Raw genomic sequence first — 23,488 nt, forward strand, 5'->3', positions numbered from 1 at the left:
TTTTGTTTTTGCATGGTAGATTATTTCTCCAGAAGTGTGTGTGTGTGTGTGTGTGTGTGTGTGTGTGTTCCAAACATTCCATTCAAAAAGCCGCCGATAGAGGAAAACAAAACAAAACAAAGCACATACACAAGAGACGTAAGAATCCTAGAGAGGTAGTGTTGAGACACTTTGTTCTAATATTCAGGAGCAACCTTCAAAATCCTTCCTAATGAGGTCATAAAAGGGAAAAAATTGAACAAGTGGTACTTGTGTACCTCTCTGGGATGTTTCATCGAGGTCACTTGCCACTTGGTTATCCCATTTGAAAAGGGATTGGGATAGTTCAATCAAGCATTGCATTAAGAGAGAGACTTTGATTAATTCCTTCTCTTCTCCATTGTGTTGCAGATAATTTTGGTAAATTTGGGAGACTTTCTTCTTAGTCGGTGTTAGGGGCTTAAAGTTCCTGATGTGTCATGCTGAGAGTTAGCATTTATTAGTCCTTTTGGGCTCATGTGTGGTTGTTTTTTTTAAAAAAAGCGTAGCTGCGGACAGCCCTTGGATTATCCCTGACAAGCCAGGCCATTCTTTCAACGTTACTGTTATCTCAGGTCATATGGAGAGATGAAGTTCTTCTTCAGTTTTCCGTTGGAACAAATACTGCGTTAAAAAGGGGAAGGCCAAGAATAAACTGTAAGTAGGAGAATGATTCACGGTGGGTTTCACTTGGAACATTGCACTAGGCCTTTTAAGTTAGATGTTTATAGGAGTGTTATTCTCTGGTTTGTGAGGCGATGCAACAAAAGCAACAAGAGGGAAAGTTAACCATGTAGACCAGACTTCTCTTGTAGCAGGAGAAGTGGAATATGGAGTTTAGTTGCTACCAAGCCTGGTATTTAAGTTTGGAGTTTTATTAGTATGACCTCCATTATATTTAAATATGTGACTTACGTTGCAGTTTTAAACAACTTTGTTTTCACTGTGTCGATGGCAGAAATGTATTTGCAGAATTGTACACAGGAGGCCAGAAGTTTATTTAAAACCCATATTTTAAACCTGTTTAACTCTGCACCTATTTGAACCAGACACATACTGTTTAGGCATTTAAATTGTGGGTGATTTACCTTACTTTCTCCCCCCAAACTGCCACCATCCCATAACTCCTCTCTATTCTTGTTTTTGAAAATCTGTGTGCTTGTTACTGTGGAGACCTGAGGCCTATTGGTTACACACATATTTAGGTGCTCTTTAAAAAGTGGATTTTTGACCTGATGGCCCGTAACGGCTCCCAGGGTGCCACTGTGGTCATTGTATAAATCTGCCTTAGTTGTTTTTTTTGTTTACTCACTTGATATACCGTAACGGCTCTTAAATCTGTAATGGTCTGTTGCGTTAATCCAGAAGCTGCGCATGCGTCTGCAACCTTTGTACCTAAAAAAGAAGAAGGGAAAAAAGAAAAGCTCAAAGGAATTTTTGTTGTTGTTGGGGGGAAAAGAGGATACATGATCAGAATTCCTCCTCCCCACCCCCAACTGAATTAAGCAGTCGCTTTCCCCCTTTCACAGTAATCCAAAGCACTGTGGATAACGGGCTTTCCAAAATATCATGTTAAAAAAAACAAAAAAACTCAACCGTTTTTTAACATATTAATTGTTCAGATCATTAATGGAAAGTGCCAAGTAACCTGTCAAGAGAGCTGCATCTGCCAGATGTTTTTAATCAGGATTTGGGTTGGGCAAGGATAGCTAGTTTATGTGGAAAACTGGGCCTAGTGGCAAATCAGGAAGGTGTTGTTGTTAATATTAATATTAATATTATTTAGATTTATATACCAGCCTTTATCATAACATCTCAGGGCAGTTCACAGAATAAAATACAGGATAAAAACAAGTAATGAGGGAATTCAATGCCAGAGCAACTGCTTGAGTAGTCCAGTCAGAAAGGAAATATAAGAAGTCCAAGTAGCAGTGCTTTTCCCCACCTAAAAAAATGTTTAGGGGTACTGTCATTTCCCTACTCATATTGAAATATTGCCCTTCAATGAGGCCAAATTTAGATTCACAAAATGTTTAAGGGTATGCGTACCCCCATTAAAAAGTACTGCCAAATAGTATTGGAAATTTAAACTCAAGTCTCTGACCTGCAGGTCTAAGGGGTGAAGCTAAGTGCTTGCTGAGGAACAGCAACATGTGGATCGTGACAACGGAAATTTGGGGCAGGGGCAGGATGATAAAGTCTAGGTAGAGGACATAGCAGAGTCTGATAGTAAGGCCGGTTGAGGCACAAGTTGACTCCTAGATGTGGGTCAAAGCAGTATATTTAGAGAAGGACATAGAAATGTAGCAGAGTAATTATTCTGCTTAAATGCTGGCCTACAAAGACAATTACTGAAAGTTGGGTTCCGCCCCCCCCCCCCGATTATGTCATAGCTGTCAACTTTTCCGTTTTCTTGCGAGGAATCCTATTCAGAATAAGGGAATTTCCCTTAAAAAAAGGGAAACATTGACAGCTATGGATTACGTGGATGTCTCAGGTGGTGAACTGTTTGAAATATTGTATTCTTCAGTTGTTGTTTTTATTTGGGTGAAGATGCAAAGCATGCAGTATCTATTAGGAAATACACACTCTCTGCACTCTGTGTTGCTGGCTTATAATCTGTGACCATTTTATACATACTACTTAAAAAAAGCCATAGGATTATTGCATAGCTGTCAACGTTTCCCTTTTTTAAAGGGAAATTCCCTTATTCTGAATAGGATTCCTCACAAGAAAAGGGAAAAGTTGACGACTATGTTATTGATAACTCTTAACAGAAGAAAGCTTCCCATTCCCTATACTTTTTCTACAGTCTTGTCAGACAGGCAAAACAATAGTGCACAGATTATTATTATTATTATTATTATTATTATTATTATTATTATTATTATTTGTTATTTAAACCCCGCTCATCTGGCTCATCTGGCAGCTCCCAAAAGAATTGATGATGATGATAATAAATAAAACCACAACCAATAAGACATCAGTCATTAAAAACTTCCCTGAACGTCTTCAGATGTCTTCTTAAAGTCAGATAGTTGTTTATTTCCTTGACATTTGATGGGAGGGCATTCCACAGGACGGTGCCACTGTCACATTTGTACCTGGTTCTTCATTCTTCAGCGATCCTTTTAGGGTGACTCCTTGGGCTTGTCCTATTTTGCACAGGAATTTACATGAGGTTCTCCTATTTTTACCTTGTAAGTGTAAGATTGCAAAATGGTGACTTACTGAAGGCCACCAAGTTAGCTTCATGGCTAAATGGAGATTTGAACTCGAGTCAAGTTTGGGTCCAATAGTCTTGAGTATTCAAGACCCTGACTCTAGTCCCAACATCATTTCAGTTGACTGTGATATGATCTCACAGATTGGATTGTTTCCTTCGTGAGTCACAGTTTAGGCAGGAGTTGTTTGAAATCATGACATTTGCATCTGCATTTCAAAGGGATTTTTGATTGACTTCAGTGGGACTTATAGGTAAGAGGAAGTAGGATCATATCCTTCAATCTCTGCTCTGTGATACTTTGCTGGGACTTCTATTTTCCCATCATTTCCAGTGCCCCTCAAACACAAAAATGTGTGCTTTATGTAGTTGTCTTACTATTTCTACTCAAAAATCCATGGTTTGGCTTCCTTGAGCAGTTTTTTTAATAAAAAAAATAGTTTTGTTTTTGCTCAGCCATCTGTTCCACTTTTTAATTGTGCTGTTTGTCTACCCAACGCGAAGTGTTTTTGAAAGGATTATCTGTAGTGAAACAGCATAAAATTTTAGTGTGAGTTTAAGTTGGGGAGATAACAGAAGTGAGAGTGCAGCTACCAATAAATATATGCTTGTATATTTGATGGATGGGGCTATTTGTCTTTCAGTATTCTACATCTGCTAGTTGTTTAAATTTATACTGATAATCCAGAGGATATTTTATCTAATTATTACTAGCACTGCTCTGAAATGTAGAATTTTTACTGTGTTTTTTGAAAATGACTTTCATTTGTGATTATTTTTTTTAGTATGTTGTAAGTCACTTAGAGACATTTTTCTTTGAAATATGAATACCCTCACAGGGTTCTTCCAGATGACAGCTTAATACTGTAAATGGGTTGTTGGAACATTGGAAACATGTTATTACCTTATCAACGTTTTCCTGGGAAGGGTAAATCCAAATTAAATGCCTATGCGCTGGCAGCTTGATGACAACGACACTGTGGGAACACTACAAAAAACTTGCACACCATAAGAGCACCAATACTACAGTAAATACCTGCCTTTAAGCACCCACAGACCTCCTCATGTGTCCTTGCCGCCATTACTGTAGATATTTCATAAGCAGAAGCAGCAGAGATAACAGCAAAAGGTTTTGAAAACGGTTGCCTGACCTCAACTAGGGACCGGCCAGCTGATAAAGTGAGGTAAGGTTGTTGCCTCAGGTGGCAGATATGGGCCCAAGGACTGTGCCGCTCACCACTGCTGCACCAACCTGCTGGGCTGTGGCAGTGCATGGCAGTGGGGAAGGTGAGCGGTGGCAGCGTGGCATGGGCAGAGAGAGTGCAGTGGCGCAGACTCAGATCTGTGGGATGGGGGGCATTTTGCCTCAGGCAGCAAAATGCCCTGGGCCGGCCCCGACCTCAACTCTACCTATTTAGCACGTAACACTGCTGACATTTTGTCGTCATGGGTACTGGCTGCTACCACACAACTGAATTCATACCTAGTGCAGTGGTACCTTGGGTTACATACGCTTCAGGTTACATACGCTTCAGGTTACAGACTCCGCTAACTCAGAAATATTACCTCGGGTTAAGAACTTTGCTTCAGGATGAGAGCAGAAATTGTGCTCCGGTGGCGCGGCGGCAGCAGGAGGCCCCATTAGCTAAAGTGGTGCTTCAGGTTAAGAACAGTTTCAGGTTAAGAACGGACCTCCGGAACGAATTAAGTACTTAACCTGAGGTACCACTGTATTGGAACTTTGCATAAAGAACTGAGTTGCATTCCGGCACCTCTGTAGTGTTGTGTTCAGGGCTGCGCAGCAGAGGCGGCAGGCAGCAGGGAAAGTTTATAATTTTTTCTGCAATGGTAGGGCGAGTGGGCAAAGAAGAGAAGTCCTTCCCCTTAAAAAACAAAAAGAAAAAACTCAACAAGTTCTGGCAGCTCATCCCCATATATATAGATACCAACTGTTTTGCTTCCGCATTTGTACCATTGCTAGTGCATTCAGAACGTTTGAAGTGAGATAGCTGTATAATACCTATATATGATGAAAATGTATTTTCTGAGCTGTCAGGAAATTTAGTTAGGCTTCGTTTTTATGTAGGGCAGAGGTATAGTATCAGACCTCATACAAATGTTTGTTTGTTTGCTATTGGAAATACCTACGACCCTAAAATTTATCTAGCATTTTTCATCAAACATAGGTGCAAATAAGCTGACATACATTAGTCCAGGTGATAATGAATACAGGTAGTTTTCCTGGCTTTAAATTATTCATGGTAAGCACAAATAAAAGTTATTATAAACAAGGCATTGGTAACATCCAAACGTCATGGGAAGCCATAGTCTGAAATGAACTATGGTTTACGGTGAACAAACAATGCACAGGTGCATTCTGCTCAAGTTGCACCCACCCTGCTCCACCCTTTGCCAAGCCTAGAGGAAACAAACCACTGTACTGACTTAGCAAACCAGCCCTCTCCCAGCAAATTGTGATTTTTAAAAAAATCCCTACACTTACTGGTGAAGGACAAATGCAGCTCTCAGTCTTCTCAGTCTTCTTTCTCCTCTCCCTCACTGGATGCTGCTGCAGATGATATGAGGACTAGTGGGGGTTGACCAGTAGCCAGAAGTGCTTGGCTGTGGTTCAGATCCAGAGATGGGTTGTCTGGGCACATCTACTGCTGCTGGTTTCTTTGTGAGGAACATGGTGATTGGCAGCTGCTGCTGCTGTTGTCTCTTGAGCTCATCAAACATTTCCTTGTACCGTTTCAGAGTGCCTGTAATGCCACAGATCGTCTTAAGGCTGCTCTCCATGGTCAAACTGTGCAAACAGATCATTTGCATGATTTATGACTTGGAAGAGTTGGAAAATTTTGTGCAGGTTCCAGCTTGCTGGATCATGCTCACCATCCTCATTCTCAGCTTTGTATTCTTAGCTTGATCTGGCAAGTTCTTGCAACTCTTCAATACCTGTTGGGCCTCCATGAGCTCTTCCACTTCTTACTGAGTGACGTCAACAAAGCCACCAGCAGCAACATGCCTGGCCATCTGCACAATGTTCTCCACCATGTTGGCAGTGCTTGGAAATCCCTTGAATTTGTGCACCCATTCCGTTCACACGTTCCAGCAGCATTCACTCACTGTTTCAGGCTTGATTGCATCCACTGCCTGCTTGACGTAGGTGATGCAATGGGCGATCCAGATCGGCGTCCATTGCGTTGATCATTCAGGAGAAGGTGAGCTTCACGTAAGCAGCCTTGTAGCAGCAAATCACAACTTGATCCAGAGGCTGGATGAGGGAGGTTGTATTGGGGGATTCGGGGCAGGAGACAACCTCTCCCTTTCTGTGTGCAAAGTGGAGTCTCTTAGGATGCCCAAGAGCACTGTCCACTGGTAGCATCACTTTAATCTGCAGGTGCTTCTCGTCCAGGTAATGCCTCTGGAGTGATGTAGTAGAAGCAGTCCAGAAATGATGATGAAGTCACCCAGGGCTTTTTGTTGGATTGCCAAAACCCAGGAAGCAGGTTCTTGTTCTTACCTTTTAGGGCACAGGGTGGTTTGAGCTCTGTATAGCAAGCCTGGCTTTAAGTGACCAGACACATTGCCGCAGAGCAGCACAGTCACTCGATCTTTTGCAGCGATGAAGCCAAGGGTTTGCTTTTCAGCTTTGGCAATGTAAGTCTGCTCAGGCATTTTCTTCCAGAAAAGCCCTGTCTGCGTCGGAAGACCTGCTCTAGAAGGTATGCCTTGTCATCCAGCAGCCACGTTAGTGGTGCACTGCACATCTTTGCAGCCTCTCTGTCTGCGGGTGCAACCTCTCCTGTCATTTGGATGTCCTTCAGGTTGAAATGGGTCTTAAAGCTGTTAAGCCAACCTGGGCTGGCTTTCAATTCCTTGGCAGGCTAGTCCCCATCTGTGGGTGGAAGGTTTGAAGTGGTCATAGAGGCTTCTGGTGCAAGATGCTGCCATCCACAGAAGTATGTTTCTGGTTCATGTTTCTCGTTCATGTCGTGAGAGCCAGTGTGGTGTAGTGGTTAAGAGCGGTAGACTTGTAATCTAGGGAACCGGGTTCGCGTCTCTGCTCCTCCACATGCAGCTGCTGGGTGACCTTGGGCTAGTCACACTTCTTTGAAGTCTCTCAGCCACACTCACCTCACAGAGTGTTTGTTGTGGGGGAGAAATGGAAGGGAGAATGTTAGCCGCTTTGAGACTCCTTCGGGTAGTGATAAAGCGGGATATCAAAACCAAACTTTTCTTCTCTTCTCCTTCCAGCCACAAGTTCAGTGCCTTCTCCGTGTTCATCAAAGCCTTGATCTGACCTGGCCGGTCACCTTTGCAATTGTTGCCACAGCCCACAGATCTCCTCATGCAGCCGAACCTGCATGTCACAACACACACATATTTGCCATCCCTCAAGTAGCCTAGCACAGCCAACTTCTCCTCTTCTTTGGTTTCTCAGCAGCTGATGACAATGATTATGTCTTGCATTTTGAGGCCATTCTGCAGCCTGAAGCTCTGCCAACCACCTCCTCTGCACTGCAAACCCCTCCATTGTCTTTCCAAACCCCTCCACAAGTCTTTCTTGCCTCCTCCGATCGCTGTCTCTAGCAACCTGTCCTACACCCAAAGACACTCACGAGGGCTGCTGGGCTTTCCCCCCCGCTCTCCCACCCCTTCATGCCATTTTATTATTATTCCTCTGTGTGTGCCTTTTTCTGATAGTATAGAAAAACATGAACTAACTGAGAAGTTGTAGTGTCCTTAAATCAGCAAGGGGGGAAATATGTGAGGGGTTGCTTCACAGAGCTTGGCAATCCATTCATGGAAACTGGTCAAGACCTTGATGTTATTGGCATCTGGGTCATTGCAGACAAAGAAATTCTTGAGAGGACAGCTTCCGCAGAGAGAATTGGTAAAATAAAATAACATTTAAAAAAAATCTGTACAGCCCCTTTGTTGAGGAACACTGGTAACCTTGAGTCATGAGTGTTAATAGCCTGGGATATTCCAGTGGCCACATCCATTGGATGTATTTCTATAAGAATTGTTAGATGATCTTCCTTAGGTCTTGCAAATGGTTAGGAAATACTTGAAACTGGGCATGCCTCTAGTGAGCTCCTTCCAAGGAAAACCAAGCCTAGTGTTTTGCCCCTCCGCTACTTGGAGAAGCCATCTGAGTACAGCAGTATAATTCCAATACATCTTACCTGTCTACCTATCCCAGTTAGTCCCAACATTGCATCACAGGCTGGCATCATGAAGAACCCAGAATAAAGGCTACACATGCAGGAGCAAGTGTGGCAAGGATGTGAAGGAAATAAGTAGCTATCTTATCTTTAAAAGGGAAGTTTTTAATATTTAATGCTGTACTGTTTTTAACACTTGATTGGGAGCCGCCCAGAGTGGCTGGGGAAACTCAGCCAGATGGGCGGGGTATAAATAAATTATTATTATTATTAATTATTATATCAGAGGCATGGAGCAGCCTAAGCCTCCTAACACAATGATGTCCCTGTGTTCACCTTTTGCCTTTCCTCCATGAAAGTAAAGGCTTGCTATTCATTCCTACAAGCTTAAATACTATGGGCAGAACCCAAAGTGCTGACCATCGTATTTAGGTGGGCTCATTGCTCAGTGCAGATGCTTTGCTTGTAGAAGGTCCCTGTCATCTCCAGTTGAAAGGGTCAGATAGCACATGAGATGAAAGACCCCCGTCTGAGACCATAGTGGACAATGCTGAGCTGGGGTAACAAATAGTCTGATCTGGTGCAAGGAAGCTCTCTATGGTCCTCTGCTTCAAGCACAGCCAAGACTTTTGACAAGCCTTTTGTCCTTTTCCCTCTTTGAACTGCAGTCCTCTGAGCCTTCCCGGGAACTGCTTTTGCAGTGTGGGCTGCAGTTTGATAGCCCTGAGCTCGAAAGCACCCTTGGGTGACCTGAACTAGTGGATTCATTCTTTGAATCCTAGATCCTCAGTAGTCATTCCTGTCGAAATCATCGGATTTACGTTCCAACCCACAATGTTAAATCCTTGGAAAGAAGTTTGGCAGCCAGCATTGTGGGTGTGTAGCCAGAAACAAAAATCACATTGTGTTCTTCAGCCAGTTTCTTATCCTGGGGTCTTTTGTGTCCTCGGTTGTTACTGGGCCCCATCCTTTGCACTTTAAATTAATGACAGTGAGTGCCTAAAATGCCTTTACTCCCTAGAGGGGCTGGATTACTTTTTAACACTTTTCATGGGCAAATTAGGCATGTCTTCGGTGCAATGGGCTTGTCTCCATCTCCTTCACTCTGTGTCACTGAGAACGATCTAGAAGAAGAGAAGGTTGGCTTTGTAGATCTGTTTTTAAGGGGGGGGAAGGAAAGGGGGCCAGCAAAAATGCAGTGTCGGAAGGTGCTGATGATGGAATTCTGCCTATAGGTTTGTGGTTTTTTTTAAAAAAGAGGAGAGAAGATCCAGGGAACTGGGACCTGCTGGGAACAGAACAACTTTTGGTTCTTAACATTTAGAGCAGGTTTCAATTGGTTTTTATTGTGTTCCACTGTCACCCAAATGGATGTGGATAGTAGCAATCATAGCCACGTAAGTTGATGGCACCTGTGAAAGACAGATAAGAGACTCCCACTGTGTGCATAATAGGGGCATATGTACACACAAAAATAGCTGTGGTGAGCAAGTTGGCCTTTAGAGCTGTTTAGTTTTCGTTTTAAAAAAATAACACCTTACACACACACAAGTGTTTGTTTGTTCTTTTTATTGCAAATGACCCTTGGGACTGAAGGGGGGTGGTTTTAAAAATTTGCTAATTGCTAATTTACTTGTTTTAATCAAGCCGAGTCTACTTTTATTATTGTAGATTGTACTGATCCTTGGCCACCATCTGCGTTTGTGCTTACTTTGTGTCTTGGTTTTGGTTGTAATTCCCTGGAATTAAAAGGGTTGAAAACAGTTATAAGTCTGATGGATTCAGTTCTAACTTTGCTACTGATTGACTATCTAAGGAACTAAATCATCAACTTGGAGGGCCTTAGGGAGCAATCCTGTACCAAGAGCTTCTGGGTTTATGGGGAATTGAGGTTCGACAGCTGCAGTCATTCTTGGACCAGGAGAGCCTGGCGAAAGTAGCTCATGTGCTGATTACATCAAGGGTGGATTACTGCAGTGTGGATTACTTCTTCCCTTGCGCTTCATCCAGAATGCTGCAGTGCAATTGCTGACAGGAATGAGGTCTTGTAAGCATATAACACCTGTGCTTAGAAGTTGGCACTAGTTGCCAATCTGCCACTGAGCCAAGTTTATTTTATGGAATAAAATTAACGAGCAAGGCTAGGATTCAACAGCCCTCTGGCTGAACGTGGAGATTCCTGGTCCAGCCCAGGCCACACTGGTTTAATTCCCTCATCCTCAGCTTATCTGGAGATAACGCTCCCATATCTCCCCCATCCAGGTGCAGCCAGTACCCACTTGAGAGAGCAGAATCTGATGGATCTTAAGATGGTATAAACCCCCCAAAAGGGTTGTGGTGGGACCAGAGGGACTTAGGCTGAATCCTAAGCCTATTCAGCGCAGTCTTGTGACTTGGCAATGAGGAGTAAGTTAAGCCAGAGAAAAAAAAGGCTGGTGTAACTTAAAACCCTATTTTAAAGTCTTGCTTTTCTTCTGCCAGGCTCAGACCAATTCAGCCAGCAATACTGAATGGACTTTGGATCTGGTGTTACTTTATGCTGGTGGGACGCGGGTGGCACTGTGGGTTAAACCACAGAGCCTCTTGGGCTTGCCGATTGGAAGGCTGGCGGTTCGAATCCCCGTGACGGGGTGAGCTCCCGTTGTTCGGTCCCTGCTCCTGCCAACCTAGCAGTTCGAAAGCGCGTCAAAGTGCAAGTAGATAAATAGGCACCACTTCGGCGGGAAAGTAAACAGCGTTTCCGTGTGCTGCTCTGGTTCGCCAGAAGTGGCCATGCTGGCCACATGACCCGGAAGCTGTACACCGGCTCCCTCGGCCAATATAGCGAGATGAGCGCCGCAACCCCAGAGTCGGCCACGACTGGACCTAACGGTCAGGGGTCCCTTTACCTTTACCTTTATGTCAGCTTCTTGTGTATGGGTTGCTCCCTTCATTTAATCAGCTATCAACGTACAAGTTGCAAGTCATTACTCTGTCACCCTTAGCTTTGAGCTGCTAAATGGGAATACAATAAGCCCACAATTTACATGCATTTTACTTGTGCATATTCAGCTTTACACATTTGGCCAAAAAAAGAAGTTTTAATTAAAAGGGGCTGGGAAGGGGGCGGGCATCGGGGGAGAGACTTTGGCAATCTCACCCACCATTGCACCCAATGTCTTTTTGACCATACACGATTTTGGCATTAGGTACAATCCTCAGAACGTAACCCCCTCGTAAGTTACTGTAATACTACTAACCTACCTTGCAGGGTTGTTGTAAGAATTACTGAGATGAGCATTATGCTGTTTGAGCCAGGATTGTGTTTTCAGGACTTTGCTGTGCACTCTTGAGACTAGGTTCTTTCTTCAAACAAGTAACTGGAACTATGCATTCTTAATTCTGCACTGTTTTGTCACCTTGGTATTACGTGTGGTGCAGTTATTTCAGAGCAGGTACCACCTCAGTATCCTTATAAAATGATCCAGAATATCCATCTTCATAACATGCTATTGGGGCTCAGTTCTGGAGCCTAATATGGTAGTTATCTTGCTTATTATGCCTGTAATTATTATTAAAAGGTTTCTGTAAAGAGTGAATTGCGAAGTATGTTGTAAACTCATGGGATATCGTATCATTCTTTTTCAGTTAATACGACTTGAGTATGATTTTCCACTTCTATAATTAAAAGCCCTGAAAAATTAATTACAATGAGAGACTGGCTCTTGGGATAGATAGAAAGAAAGGGGAAGGATCCTTTTGATTGAGAATTGCTAATTGAGAATTTAGCAGCCTCGGGGATTTGATAAGCCATTGTTATATTGTACTTGAGAGTCGTGCGATAGATAAAATAATATTTTATTAAATATGTGAGGATATTGCTTCATACTTGTTTCAGTTCTTGGATAAGCGGGGGTGTTGTTAAATGAATTAAAGTCATTTCAATGCATTTCCCCCCTCAAAAATATATTTTCCATTTATTCAGTTGTGAAGTATGGTAATGCATTGCTATTATGGTTATCAGAACATGCTTTGCTTGGATCACACCAGGGCCAGTCTAGCTCAATATTCCAATAGCTTCCAGCCGGTTTTTCCATAGTTTTCCAGCCAGATGCCCTTGGAAATCCACAATCAGGCTATGGAGATGATAGCCATCTCAAACTTATTCCAACCATCTGGTTATCAGAGGCATGTTAAATCGGAATAAAGAGGTTGCACTTAGCCAACCGGGCTTGTAGTCATTGATAGATCTAACCTACATGGGTTTAACCAATGCAAATTACTTCAAAATGCAGGTGGTAAATGAAAATACAGAATGACTTTTGTTTATGACTATCAGCCTGTCAGTGACTTGTATTATTGTGTACTCTACATATGCAGTGGAAGCCATAGTTTAACACCACCAGCATGTTCACAAACCTTTCTGTCAGTTAACTCATTTTTTATGTCAAATTTATAACATTTTGGTGGATAGCTCCATGTCACAAAATCGGCCATGTCCATTCATATTAGATATAACTTATGTGGCAAGAATTAAACTGATGCGAGCAAGGACTGCACGGCATTTGAATAGACTGGGCTACGTAGAGTAGAAACAGAATTGCAGCTTTCGGGAGAATCGAAACAACAGTACCATATATTCTGGATCCTCAGTTATATCAGATTCATGTCCCTTATTAGGTATTTTATTTGAAAATAGCATGGTCATACAAGTGCATGTTTTCTTCATTTCTTCTAGTTTAATCAGATAGAAGCTAATGAAATGGTGAAATTGTTAAAAATGGGTGAGAGAGATTGTGGCACTTATCAGCTAACAATATCTATGTATATCTAGTCAAGTAAGTCCTGTTGAATTAAATAGGACTTTCTCCTAAGTAAGTGGGTATAGGATTGGTGCCTAAATGGTATTTTTGTTGGGTTATATCAGGGGTTGCCAACCTGACATTTGTGGGCACCGTGGTGCCCGTGAAGGATTTAATTGGTGTCCCGGGGAAGTTCCCCAGTTTTGAGTTTGTTTGTTTTTTAAAGAAAAAAAGTTCTCTTAAAAATAAATTTGTGGGGCAAAATGTGCAGCTGCCTTCTAAGCGATTTCTGTGGAATTAGAGTGAGTGTGATATGCCTTTTCCATGGTACTGAGAAACGCACTATTGTTTGATGTCCACAGTCAGGACATTGCTTACTTCCTGTGATAAGCATAAGGTCTCTTTATGCCATCCTCTCCCATGGCAGCCATTTTGTGACTGGCACCCCCAACACTTCCCCCAAAATTGAAATGTGTCCCTGGTCCAGAAAGGTTGGTGACTCCTGAGTTATAAGAATCATATCAATCTATATCAAAGTATTTTTACCTGGAAGTAATTGATATCAACTTACATACTTTCCTAGAGGGCTAAAGAGAACTGCCTTACTTAAATTCCATTGAAACCCAGGACTCTTACCAAGTCTTAGTTTTCCTTTTTTTAATTTCTCAACAAATTACTTGCCTCGGTCTCCTGTGTGAGAGTGCTTAGCTTTCTTTGAGAACAATTCAATAAAAGCAACTTTGATGAAATTGCACTGCTTCCAGATTGTGTCCTTCTCTGCTTTAAATGAAAAGATGTTTGGAAGAGCCTTTGATATTTGCAAACCGCAATGTCAGTATCACGGAGATTATTTACTTGATGAGTTAAAGGAAAGGGGTTAGACCTAGTGGGAGGGGAGTGGTCTTCGTTAACTATTTAACCTATGGTAGTACTTCATCATTTTATGGATGAGATCAATTATTCCAGGCCTTCGTCAGTTTGTAGTTAGTCCTATCATTGCTTGAAAGGATTCCACCACCCTTTTTTCTACATACATCATTTTAAAATTGATTATATTGTGACATCAAGCGGGAGAAAATAATTGAAGACTACAGTCATAAGCAGACTTAGGTTCCATTTGAAATCAGGAAACTTAGCATCCAAGTAAATGTATGGAGGATGTTAAAGTGTCACAAAAAATAAACAAAGACTTAAATTAAAACATTTGATTGGTGTTATTGTTTCAGCTCGGGCTCTCTGCTGCCTTGTTGTGCATCCTTTAAAACAACAGCAAGGTAACCAGTGATGCTTTCACCATTTATATGCTTATATCTCCAGCAAGAAGAAACCTACCTATTTTAGCAGTTTATTTGCAGAGGGTCACTTGGAAGCCTCCCTTTTTCTCTCTTGCTACTGGTTTGGTTTTCCAGCAGGCAACTGCTCTGTGGTGTCACCGATCCCAATCTGTTCCTTTGAGATCCAGGGTTTGTCATTGCTGGGGTTAATTTTTAAAAATAGCATTACTAACCCCTTTCCCCCGTGTTTTTCTGTTGCTTGTACTGGACTGTGTACTTTCTCAGGCTTTTGTAATAGCTATTTTAATCATTGTAGGCAGTTTCAACTGGAAACACTGTCCTTAGTGCTGATTTCACTTACAGTCGGCTTGAACCTGTTTGTGCCCATCTGTTTTAGCAGAGTCAATCTCTTATTTGCAGCAGAATATGAGGCTCATTATGGAGGCCATATTATGAACTGAATTGTGTTTCTAAGGTTGTGTTTTTAAAAGCTCAAGTTCCCCAAACCCTCAGAACCCAGCATCTAATCTTTCACTGAAACAAGCTGATTGGCATTTTTAGATGGAAAAGGAGGCTGTGACATTGTTTTGAAAAAACAAAACTTCCAAGCAGTTGTTTGTTATAAGGGGGGAAAGCAGGAAAACCATATATATATAAGGTGTGTGTTTGATAGGTTGGTTGGCATGGTTTTGGTTTCTGTATCAACTTAATTAGAGAATGTTGCTAAATCCACACCATTTGGAGTTGCTAGATCAACTGCTGTGAAACATCTGGATATCAAACATGTTGCTTCCTTAATTGGCCACCAATTCCTTGAAATTAACTTTAGACTCGTGACGCTAAACTTTCTAGTAAATCTCTTTAAGATCAGCGCTTTACAGGCAGCTATCAAATGCTATGCCAGGCTCCTCTGCAATAGTGAAGGAAATATGTATCTTGAACATTGGATAAGCTGAACAAAAGCATTAAAGATGATTCTATTTTTTTATATTACATAGTTTTAAACAATTACATTTGGAGCTGGGGCCTTCTGTAATAAGTCTGTTTGTTTCTCTTCCTCTTGATATTTTTATTTCCCTTTTCAGATGGGCTTCTGTAGGTCCTTGCCACTTCAAAGGTCAGAAAGTCCCTCCTCTTTCCTCTTCCTTCACAATGCACACTAGGAGAGAGGCGTTTTCCTTTTCTGCATATTCCTCCTCTTGATCTGTGCGATATTGTGGTTGACCAGATTTAAAACACTGCAGTATTTAGGATCCCTGCAGTGCCATTTTACGTATTTGGACCTGGAAAGTGCCCCTGGCAATAACTACCTGAATTTCTTTTAATTACATAATATAGCTGCATTTACTTCGGATTCTTTTTGACTGACGCTGTAAGGCAATTGTAACCATGGATGATGGGATTAAGTGCCTCTTGAAGTGACTTTAGCTTCTTGTGCGAACAAAGGGATAGAAGGGAACACTTAGCCCCTTTTTGAGTAAGCAGCTTTCTCCCCCCTCCGCCACCAGCATATAAAAGAATTACAATTAACAAACATTATCCCCAGAGGTAAATTGAAATGTACATGCAGACAAGAGCTGCTCTTGACTGCAATTAGACATATATGATCTGAGGTATTTTAGCCATTCATTGTTGCTAATTCTGTGAGAAACAAGCCATTGGAACAAAACGATTAAAATGTTAGGCCAATAACTGGGATTATTAGTCTGCAAAAATCAGCCTTTTCTGCAGCTTTGAATAGTCTTGATTCTCTAGTTGGCTCACTTGCGTGTGTGCCCAAGACTTGTTGGTGTTTGTTACAAACCATTTAAATGTTCTTCTTTTTCATACGAGAGAGTTGCGTAAATGGGGGCATTTTATAATTTCATGTCATTGCCAATGCCTGGGGAATCTCTGAAAGTGGCAGGACTTTGTTTTGATTACCAGAACTGAACTGAGTGTCCTTCCACACACACAAATTATTCATTGTCATCCCCGCCTCCAACCCCGCTTTCTTGATTTCAACAAAGTGATATGAAGTGTGTGTATTTTGTTGTTCCCATGGTTAATCAACTGGGAGTCAGAAATGTTTGCTGATCTACATCACATCACCTGGGATTTACCTTTTGGCTACCCATACCCTTGGAGTTAGGGACGCGGGTGGCGCTGTGGGTTAAACCATAGAGCCTAGGACTTGCCGATCAGAAGGTCGGCAGTTCGAATCCCCGCGACGGGGTGAGCTCCCATTGTTCGGTCCCAGCTCCTGCCCACCTAACAGTTTGAAAGTACGCCAGTGCAAATAGATAAATAGGTACTGCTCTGGCAGGAAGGCAAACGGCATTTCCGTGCGCTGCTCTGGTTCGCCAGAAGCGGCTTAGTCATGCTGGCCACATGACCCACTCCCTCGGCCAATAAAGCGAGATGAGCGCCGCAACCCCAGAGTCGGTCACGACTGGACCTAATGGACAGGGGCCCCTTTACCTTTACTTACCCTTGGAGTTAAGGCAGCATGCAGATGTTAACAAAGTAAGCCGTTCTTGTCAGTAATTAAAGTGGCAGTGGAACTTCTTGAAAGTGTTTAAGAAGTACAGCCTGAGATTAATAGAGATCTCATCTTTTTTTTACAGGAAGAGTCCTTTTCTGCCTTTTCCTGCTCCTAAGCTTGGTTATCGCCTGACACCGTCTCGTAGCTACATACCCCGAAGGGCTGTTCTCTACGTGCCAGCTGACGACGAGAGGAAGATACGGAAAATCTCATCTGTCGATGTGGATTGTGCTGTGCTGGATTGTGAAGATGGTGTTGCTGTAAATAGGAAGGTAAGCAATACATTCTCCATCATGTTACATGGGATTATTCTATCACGCAATATAGCTGTGCATAGAAATCAAGCCATTTCACACAAATTTATGTCCTGGTGCTGTCAGCTCTGTTTCCAATTGCAAGCAGTACTTGGAAGGCTGTTGTACAGGAGCGTATCAGTGCAGATCTCGCAGATCAGTTGCACATTGGCATGTGCTCATATCGCTGCTGATCTTCAGAAATGCTTAAATGCAGGCAAAGGCTCATTATGACCCCCTCTCTTGTGTTTTTTTGTGATCTTGACCCTGGTTCAGACTATCAGAGAATGCCCACATGAGGAGTGACAGCAAAGTCAAGCCTGGGGTTTGTCTAAGACACATGCACCAACTGGGATAGCAGCAAATTGTTGTCGGCGTTTTTAAATAGCCATCATACTGCTAAGACGCTAATTTTGAATCGGTGGTTTCTTTTGCTGCAGGAATATAAACCCAGATATGTGGAGCAGTGGATTTTTAGTATGCTTATTTCTCTCCCAACTCTCTCTTTTCCCGAGTGAAAATAGTCTTTTCTCCTGTTGCAGAGTGTGTCCATTTCCGTATGTCATCCTTTCTTTCTTCTTCCAGAGTGGATTGAATAGAGGCTTCATTGTTCGTTCCTTTAGGGATCAAACTGTTGCTCTTATTAGAATGCTTTCTAGGGCAGCATCGTCTTCTATTGTTAACACTTCAATCCTTTAAAGCAGCAGAAAGGATTCTTTACTGCTCCTAGGTAAGGTCAACACGGCAATATTTCTGCCCGAGTCCGTACTTTGGTGCTAAATGAATTGCTGGTTGCTTCTCATTGGGCCTAGGGAGTAAGAACTCGGCACTGTGGCATCATGGTCCTGAGATGGATGAGCCCAGCAAGCTCCAAGTACAGAGTTATCACATTTAATAAAGCAAATTACCTTTTAAATAGTTATTATCTCTGGGAGTGTATCTCCCCATAGGAACTGACCCAGACCCTGCAATCACCATCTGAGGCCTCCAGAGGGTGAGAACATCAGAACAGGTCTTTTCTGAGGTGACTCGCCATTTGTGGAACACTCTCTCCAGGGAGGCCCACCTGGCGTTTTCATCACATATCTTTAGGCGCCAGGCGAAAACATTTCTCTATGACCAGGCCTTTGGTTGATAAACATTCTATGACCTTTAAAATTTGTTTGTGGGGGGGAGCTTATTGGTTTGTTTCTGTTTTATGATGTATTTTGTGTCCTCCTTTTGAATTTTTATGTTTGACCCACACTGTGATCTTCAGATGAAGGGCTGTATACAAATGTAATTAATAATAATATGTGCAATCAGGTGTGTGGGCTACAGTGGTACCTTGGGTTACAGACGCTTCAGGTTACAGACTCCGCTAACCCAGAAATAGTACCTCAGGTTAAGAACTTTGCTTCAGGATGAGAACAGAAATTGTGCGGCGGCAGTGGGAGCCCCCATTAGCTAAAGTGGTACCTCAGGTTAAGAACAGTTTCAGGTTAACAACGGACCTCCAGAACGAATTAAGTTATTAACTCGAGTTACCACTATATAGGGAAAGGACAGATGGCAGCCGACTAATCAAGGACAAGTTTTTTAGAACCACACCTGTCAACCTGTTAGGAAACCCAACCAACCAGGAGAATTTGGCCGACGCTTGGGGCTTGCTTGCTACTTCCAGATAATGGGTGGCATTCAGCTAAGTGTGCTTTGCTGTCTTTCTCTTGCAAGTTATTATTATTATTATTTTATTACAAAACAATAAATAACAATCATTGCAAAAACCAAAGTAATATCCCTCCTCCCCCTTGGCTCCCACATAAAAAATGCAAGAACATTTTGTCAAAGGCAAATAAATGAGTACCAAATCTCAATAAAATCATTATGTTCTTGTTGTCCGTTTAAACTCCCATCAACCCTAGCTGGCAGGACTGGTGGTCAAGGATGATGGGAATTGTAGTCCCAAAACAGTCCCAAACAAGACCCAAGTTTGGAAAACCCTGATTTAAAGCCTCTACTTGTTTGTAGGTTTTATTCATAGTAGTCCCATTGAAATTAATACACATGAGGAAGTTAGCACCATTCATTTCAAAAGGCCTACTCTGAGTAAAATCTAGCTGACTATTACCCTCTGTTCCAGAAATGAAAAACTGGCTCTGTTCTTCCAGTGCATGATACTGACAATCAGGTAAACCACTAGCGCTGGGGAAGCCAATATGGTGCCTTCTAGATGTTGATGAACAACCACTTCCATCAGCCCCAGCCAGCAGGGCCAATAGTCCTGGATGATGGGAATTGTTGTCCAGCAACATCTGCAAGGGACCATGTTGACTACCCCTGCCCTACTAGAGCCATTCGGGGGCTGTAAGTAGAGCCACACCAAGGATGGAGAACCTGATGTCCTCCAGAGACTGCAGCTACCAATATCCCAGACCATTGGCCTTGTTGGGTAAGGCTGATTGAAGTTAGAATACAGCAGCATCTGGAGGTCCAAAGGCTCCCCATCTCTGCCTTACACCACCCGCTATCTTAACGTGGAGCCCTCCAATGTCTTGTTTCTTATCCCTGGCTCATGAAGGGGAATGTGTATAGCAGGCATGAGATAAAATCATAAACTGGGTCAGTTGTGATATATGTAAGAGAAAATGCAGGCAAGCTCATTCCGAGCTTTATCAGCATCAATAGGAAAAAGCTGCGGTGGGCTTTGTAAATCTCTGGCTACCTCAATTAAAGCCGACCGTTTTCCTGTATTATGTGATGATAATCTGTTTATAACAAAGCCAAATGGTTGGGATTTGTCAATGCATCAGGTATTTCTCTGGGCCCATAGTGAGAATTTCAACGAGCACTTCACAACGAGAGTCACTGATAACTGGAGGGGTTTTCTTTTTTCAACAAGATCTTTGTTTTATTTATTATAAATTAGTGCAGCAGCTAATTGTACCTTTCTACGGGGAGAAAGCTAGCTGAGCAGAAGATAGAGAATGATTAAACCTACACAGACACATGGTGTGGTAACATCGCTCCGAACGATATAGAAAATTGGAATGGGAGCAGGACTTTCCCAGGTCTCTTGCTATTATTAAAAGCAGCTTGGGGAAATTTCTTCAATCCGATTTGGGAAATCGAAGCCTCAGCAAAGTGAACTCTTATCGGCAAACACTGCAACGCTTTTTTTGATCCATGAAGAGTTCTGTTGAATTTATGTTTTCACATAGGTTGTAAAGTGTTTTCATGACCTTATTAATCCCTGTATAGCCTTAGAAAGCCCGCCATTCCTGATTGGTAATGCTGACAATAAATGTTTGGTGGGTTTTTTGTTCCCATTGTTTTACTCAGCATCTTCCTCTTGAAAGAATTTGGGGAGTTTCTGAGGAGGTCAGAATATCAGCAATTTTTAAAACGAGTTAAATTGGGGAAGGGGGGCTTGATTATTTTTTTAAAAACAAAAAACTTACTTTCTGTTATATATATTTTTTAGTTGGCACTTCCCTGGAGGTTCAGAAATATCCAAATTGACTTTCACTGAGACACAATGGATATAATTTCTAGAATGCAGTGGCGGGGGGAAAGGGCTTGGTACAAATTTACAGAAAATTTTGTATGCTTATACAAATAAAACGGAAGGCATTCTTATGCTATCATTTGCTGGAGCAATGCTTAGACCTTTCCTTTGAAACATAGACTAGGTAGCTCGTGACCCTACACAATAAATGGGGCCCACCAGTCATATATTATGCCTGACAACTTTGTACACATGCTTCTCATACAAATGGTCCTGCGTTCAGTTCCTGGCATTTCCAGATAGACCTAGGAAAGATGCCTAGCTGCACATCTGGAGAACTGCTGCCAATCAGTTCAGACAATGGACCAGTGGTTGAAGGGAAGGGAAACACTTTTAAAAATAAAAAGTAATGTAAAGCAGCACAATTAAAAATGTCTAAATTGCATGCTTGATACTACTACTATTGTTATTAATAAGAAATATGTATTAATAACAGATTTATTTTTTTTAATCTCCATGATTTAAAATAACATCCACAGTTAAATATAACCATATTTTCATCATGCATTCTTTATATACTGTATGCTTACTACTGTTCCTACTAGGGTTAGATTAATCTGTCTATTTCTGGCTTTTGCATTTTTTGCACATATTGTTCCAATGCTTTCTGATTCTGCATTAAGCTACTTGAAAAAAAGGAGAAGTCTCCATTTATATCGAGATATACATTTCCTCTCAGAGTTTATATTTAAAATACATGGTTTGATGCGGTAAAACTGCCAAAAATTGCATTGCACCAGAAGTACAAAATCGGTTGGATACCTAAGTTCCAATCTGCACTTTGGTCCAAGAGACTGTTTTATGCAGGGATGGGGGGGATGCACTTATCAAGCATCTCTAGATACCATCTAGAGCACTATCATTTTTAGCCCACCTTACTCTCTGCATATGAGGCTGGCAAAGCTCATGCATGCCTTCCATCAGTCCTAGTTGTTGTTGTCAATGTTGCTGTCAGTGCTATATCTCGGAAATACATGAAGGCTGCCAACCATTTCTTTTGTCTCCAAATGCTATTTGGGGAAATTACTCAACTGTCTTCCTGTTTATTGCAAACAGAGTGGCTAGCCTGGCCATGGAATCTGAATAGTACTTTTCACCCTTTGTGAAAGGATAAGCAGAATCCTGCTGTTTTCTGTGTTCGCACCTAAAAAGAGGCTTGACTGCATGAAGATCTATTTTTTTGACTTCTTGAAGGCTGGATATACTTTGTGATAATGCAGTCACGTAATTAATTACTCAAGATCCCCACTGTAGTACATTGCTTTTAATACTGATTTATATTAACACTGTCTTTGCGTTGCCACAAAACACCCATCAATAAAACAGTTAATTGTGATGATTTCTGCCGCAACAAAACTCTTGCCTTTGAACGAGATGTAATACTTGAGTTTAGGATATCCCTTAAAAATTGTGTTCTGTTAGTTCCCTAGATAGATCTTTGAAGTGACATGTTGGGTTCAGCAGGGGTGCTAGCCAACCCAGATCTGCCTGCCTGCTGTTTCTTAGCGTTATATCATTGGCCTTTCCGCTATGGCACAAACAGGAAGAATACTGTAGGCATGTAGTGTTGGTCTTGGTCTTCAGAGCTCTGGGAGTTGGAGGCTGTGGCTTGTCCAAAGTTTCCCAGTGATTTTGACAACTGAACTAACATTGCGATCTTCTATAACTTCCCTTTCTTGGTTGTAGCTTTCCATCTGCAGTGTGGGAGCAGGAAATAATGAGGATTCTCCACCAGCTATTTTAACTGGGCTATTAGTCTGGAATAAAGAAACAGGGGTATGCTGCCGATCAGCTTTGTCTGGACTCGAGAATCCGTTGCAGAGATTGAGGATCCAGGCCAAAGTCAGCAGCTTTATAAGAACAGGCGAAATCCTATTGGTTCCAAATGTTACTTGGCACTGCTTCCAGAGCTGGTTTTGGCATTCCTCTGTGCCATCTATGGCGGATGTGCTGATAAACAGCAATGTACAGACGCCATCTTCTAGCAACCCGCCATAGTTTCTTGTGGTGCTGAGAATGAGCTGCTGGTTCCTGATTTGCAATCCCTGGTCCTTTATGCTTTAACCTGTGTAGTTCCTTTGAACTGTTGAGTCAGTTTGAATTATTTTGTAACACATAATCTAAGGTCCAATGAAGGTATGTGTGAGTCACTGTCACTACTTCTATTATTATTTGTGGTTCCTGTAGCACTTTCTAATATACAGAAGTGCTCTACAGTTCTGATTTATTTTTTTGCTTTGATCAAGCTAGTCCTCTAACAACGATTATTTTTTGGAAGCCATCATGAAGGAAAGGGAGTCTGGGAGCTTCAGAGCAGAGAAAGCAGCACTTACATAAAAATAGTATTGTTACGTGCTCATCGGTGCCTTAGCTAGAAAAACTGTTTATACTGACAAGTATTTTCCAAGCATAATTTTGAATGACCATTTGGAGGATCAAATGCATACCCCCAACATTTCTCCAATGAAAGTAGGGACAGCCTATTCCATAATAATTATATATTTTTTAAATTTATCTCCCAACCATCTGACTGGGTTGCCCAGCCAGTCTGGGCGGCTTCCAATAAAAGCATAATAAAATATTAAACATTTTTAAAAACACTTCCCTATACAGGGCTGCCTTCAGATGTCTTCTAAAGGCTCGGGGAGCTCATAACT

At 41.9% G+C, this 23,488-nt stretch overlaps 2 protein-coding genes across 6 annotated transcripts in view; one reads left to right on the plus strand and one right to left on the minus strand.

The window, feature by feature from the left end:
* Positions 1 to 3,602, minus strand: part of LOC310706045 (uncharacterized protein) — a 39,408-nt gene extending 35,806 nt beyond the window's left edge. For 3 of the 4 annotated variants that reach the window (XR_014525579.1, XR_014525580.1, XM_083501392.1), the window contains exons 1-2: positions 3,123 to 3,602; positions 1,331 to 1,413 (exon numbers count right to left, since the gene is read on the minus strand). Coding sequence is in view for 1 of the 4 variants with exons in the window: in XM_083501392.1 (XP_083357518.1) it covers positions 1,331 to 1,413; positions 3,123 to 3,273 (234 nt within the window). In the remaining 3 variants the exon portion in view is untranslated. Of the gene's footprint in view, positions 1 to 145; positions 643 to 1,330; positions 1,414 to 3,122 lie in introns of those variants that run through there. The other variant, XR_014525581.1, reaches the window with a different exon arrangement.
* CLYBL (citramalyl-CoA lyase) overlaps positions 1 to 23,488 on the plus strand; it is a 187,907-nt gene that overhangs the window by 89,114 nt on the left and 75,305 nt on the right. The window contains exon 2 of one of the 2 annotated variants that reach the window (XM_083501339.1): positions 17,074 to 17,263. In XM_083501339.1, the coding sequence (XP_083357465.1) occupies positions 17,074 to 17,263 (190 nt within the window). The remainder of the gene's footprint in view (positions 1 to 17,073; positions 17,264 to 23,488) is intronic. The other variant, XM_083501340.1, reaches the window with a different exon arrangement.

Source organism: Podarcis liolepis (genome assembly GCF_965112155.1).
Source record: "Podarcis liolepis genome assembly, chromosome: 4".
In the NCBI taxonomy this organism is placed as follows: Eukaryota; Metazoa; Chordata; class Lepidosauria; order Squamata; family Lacertidae; genus Podarcis; species Podarcis liolepis.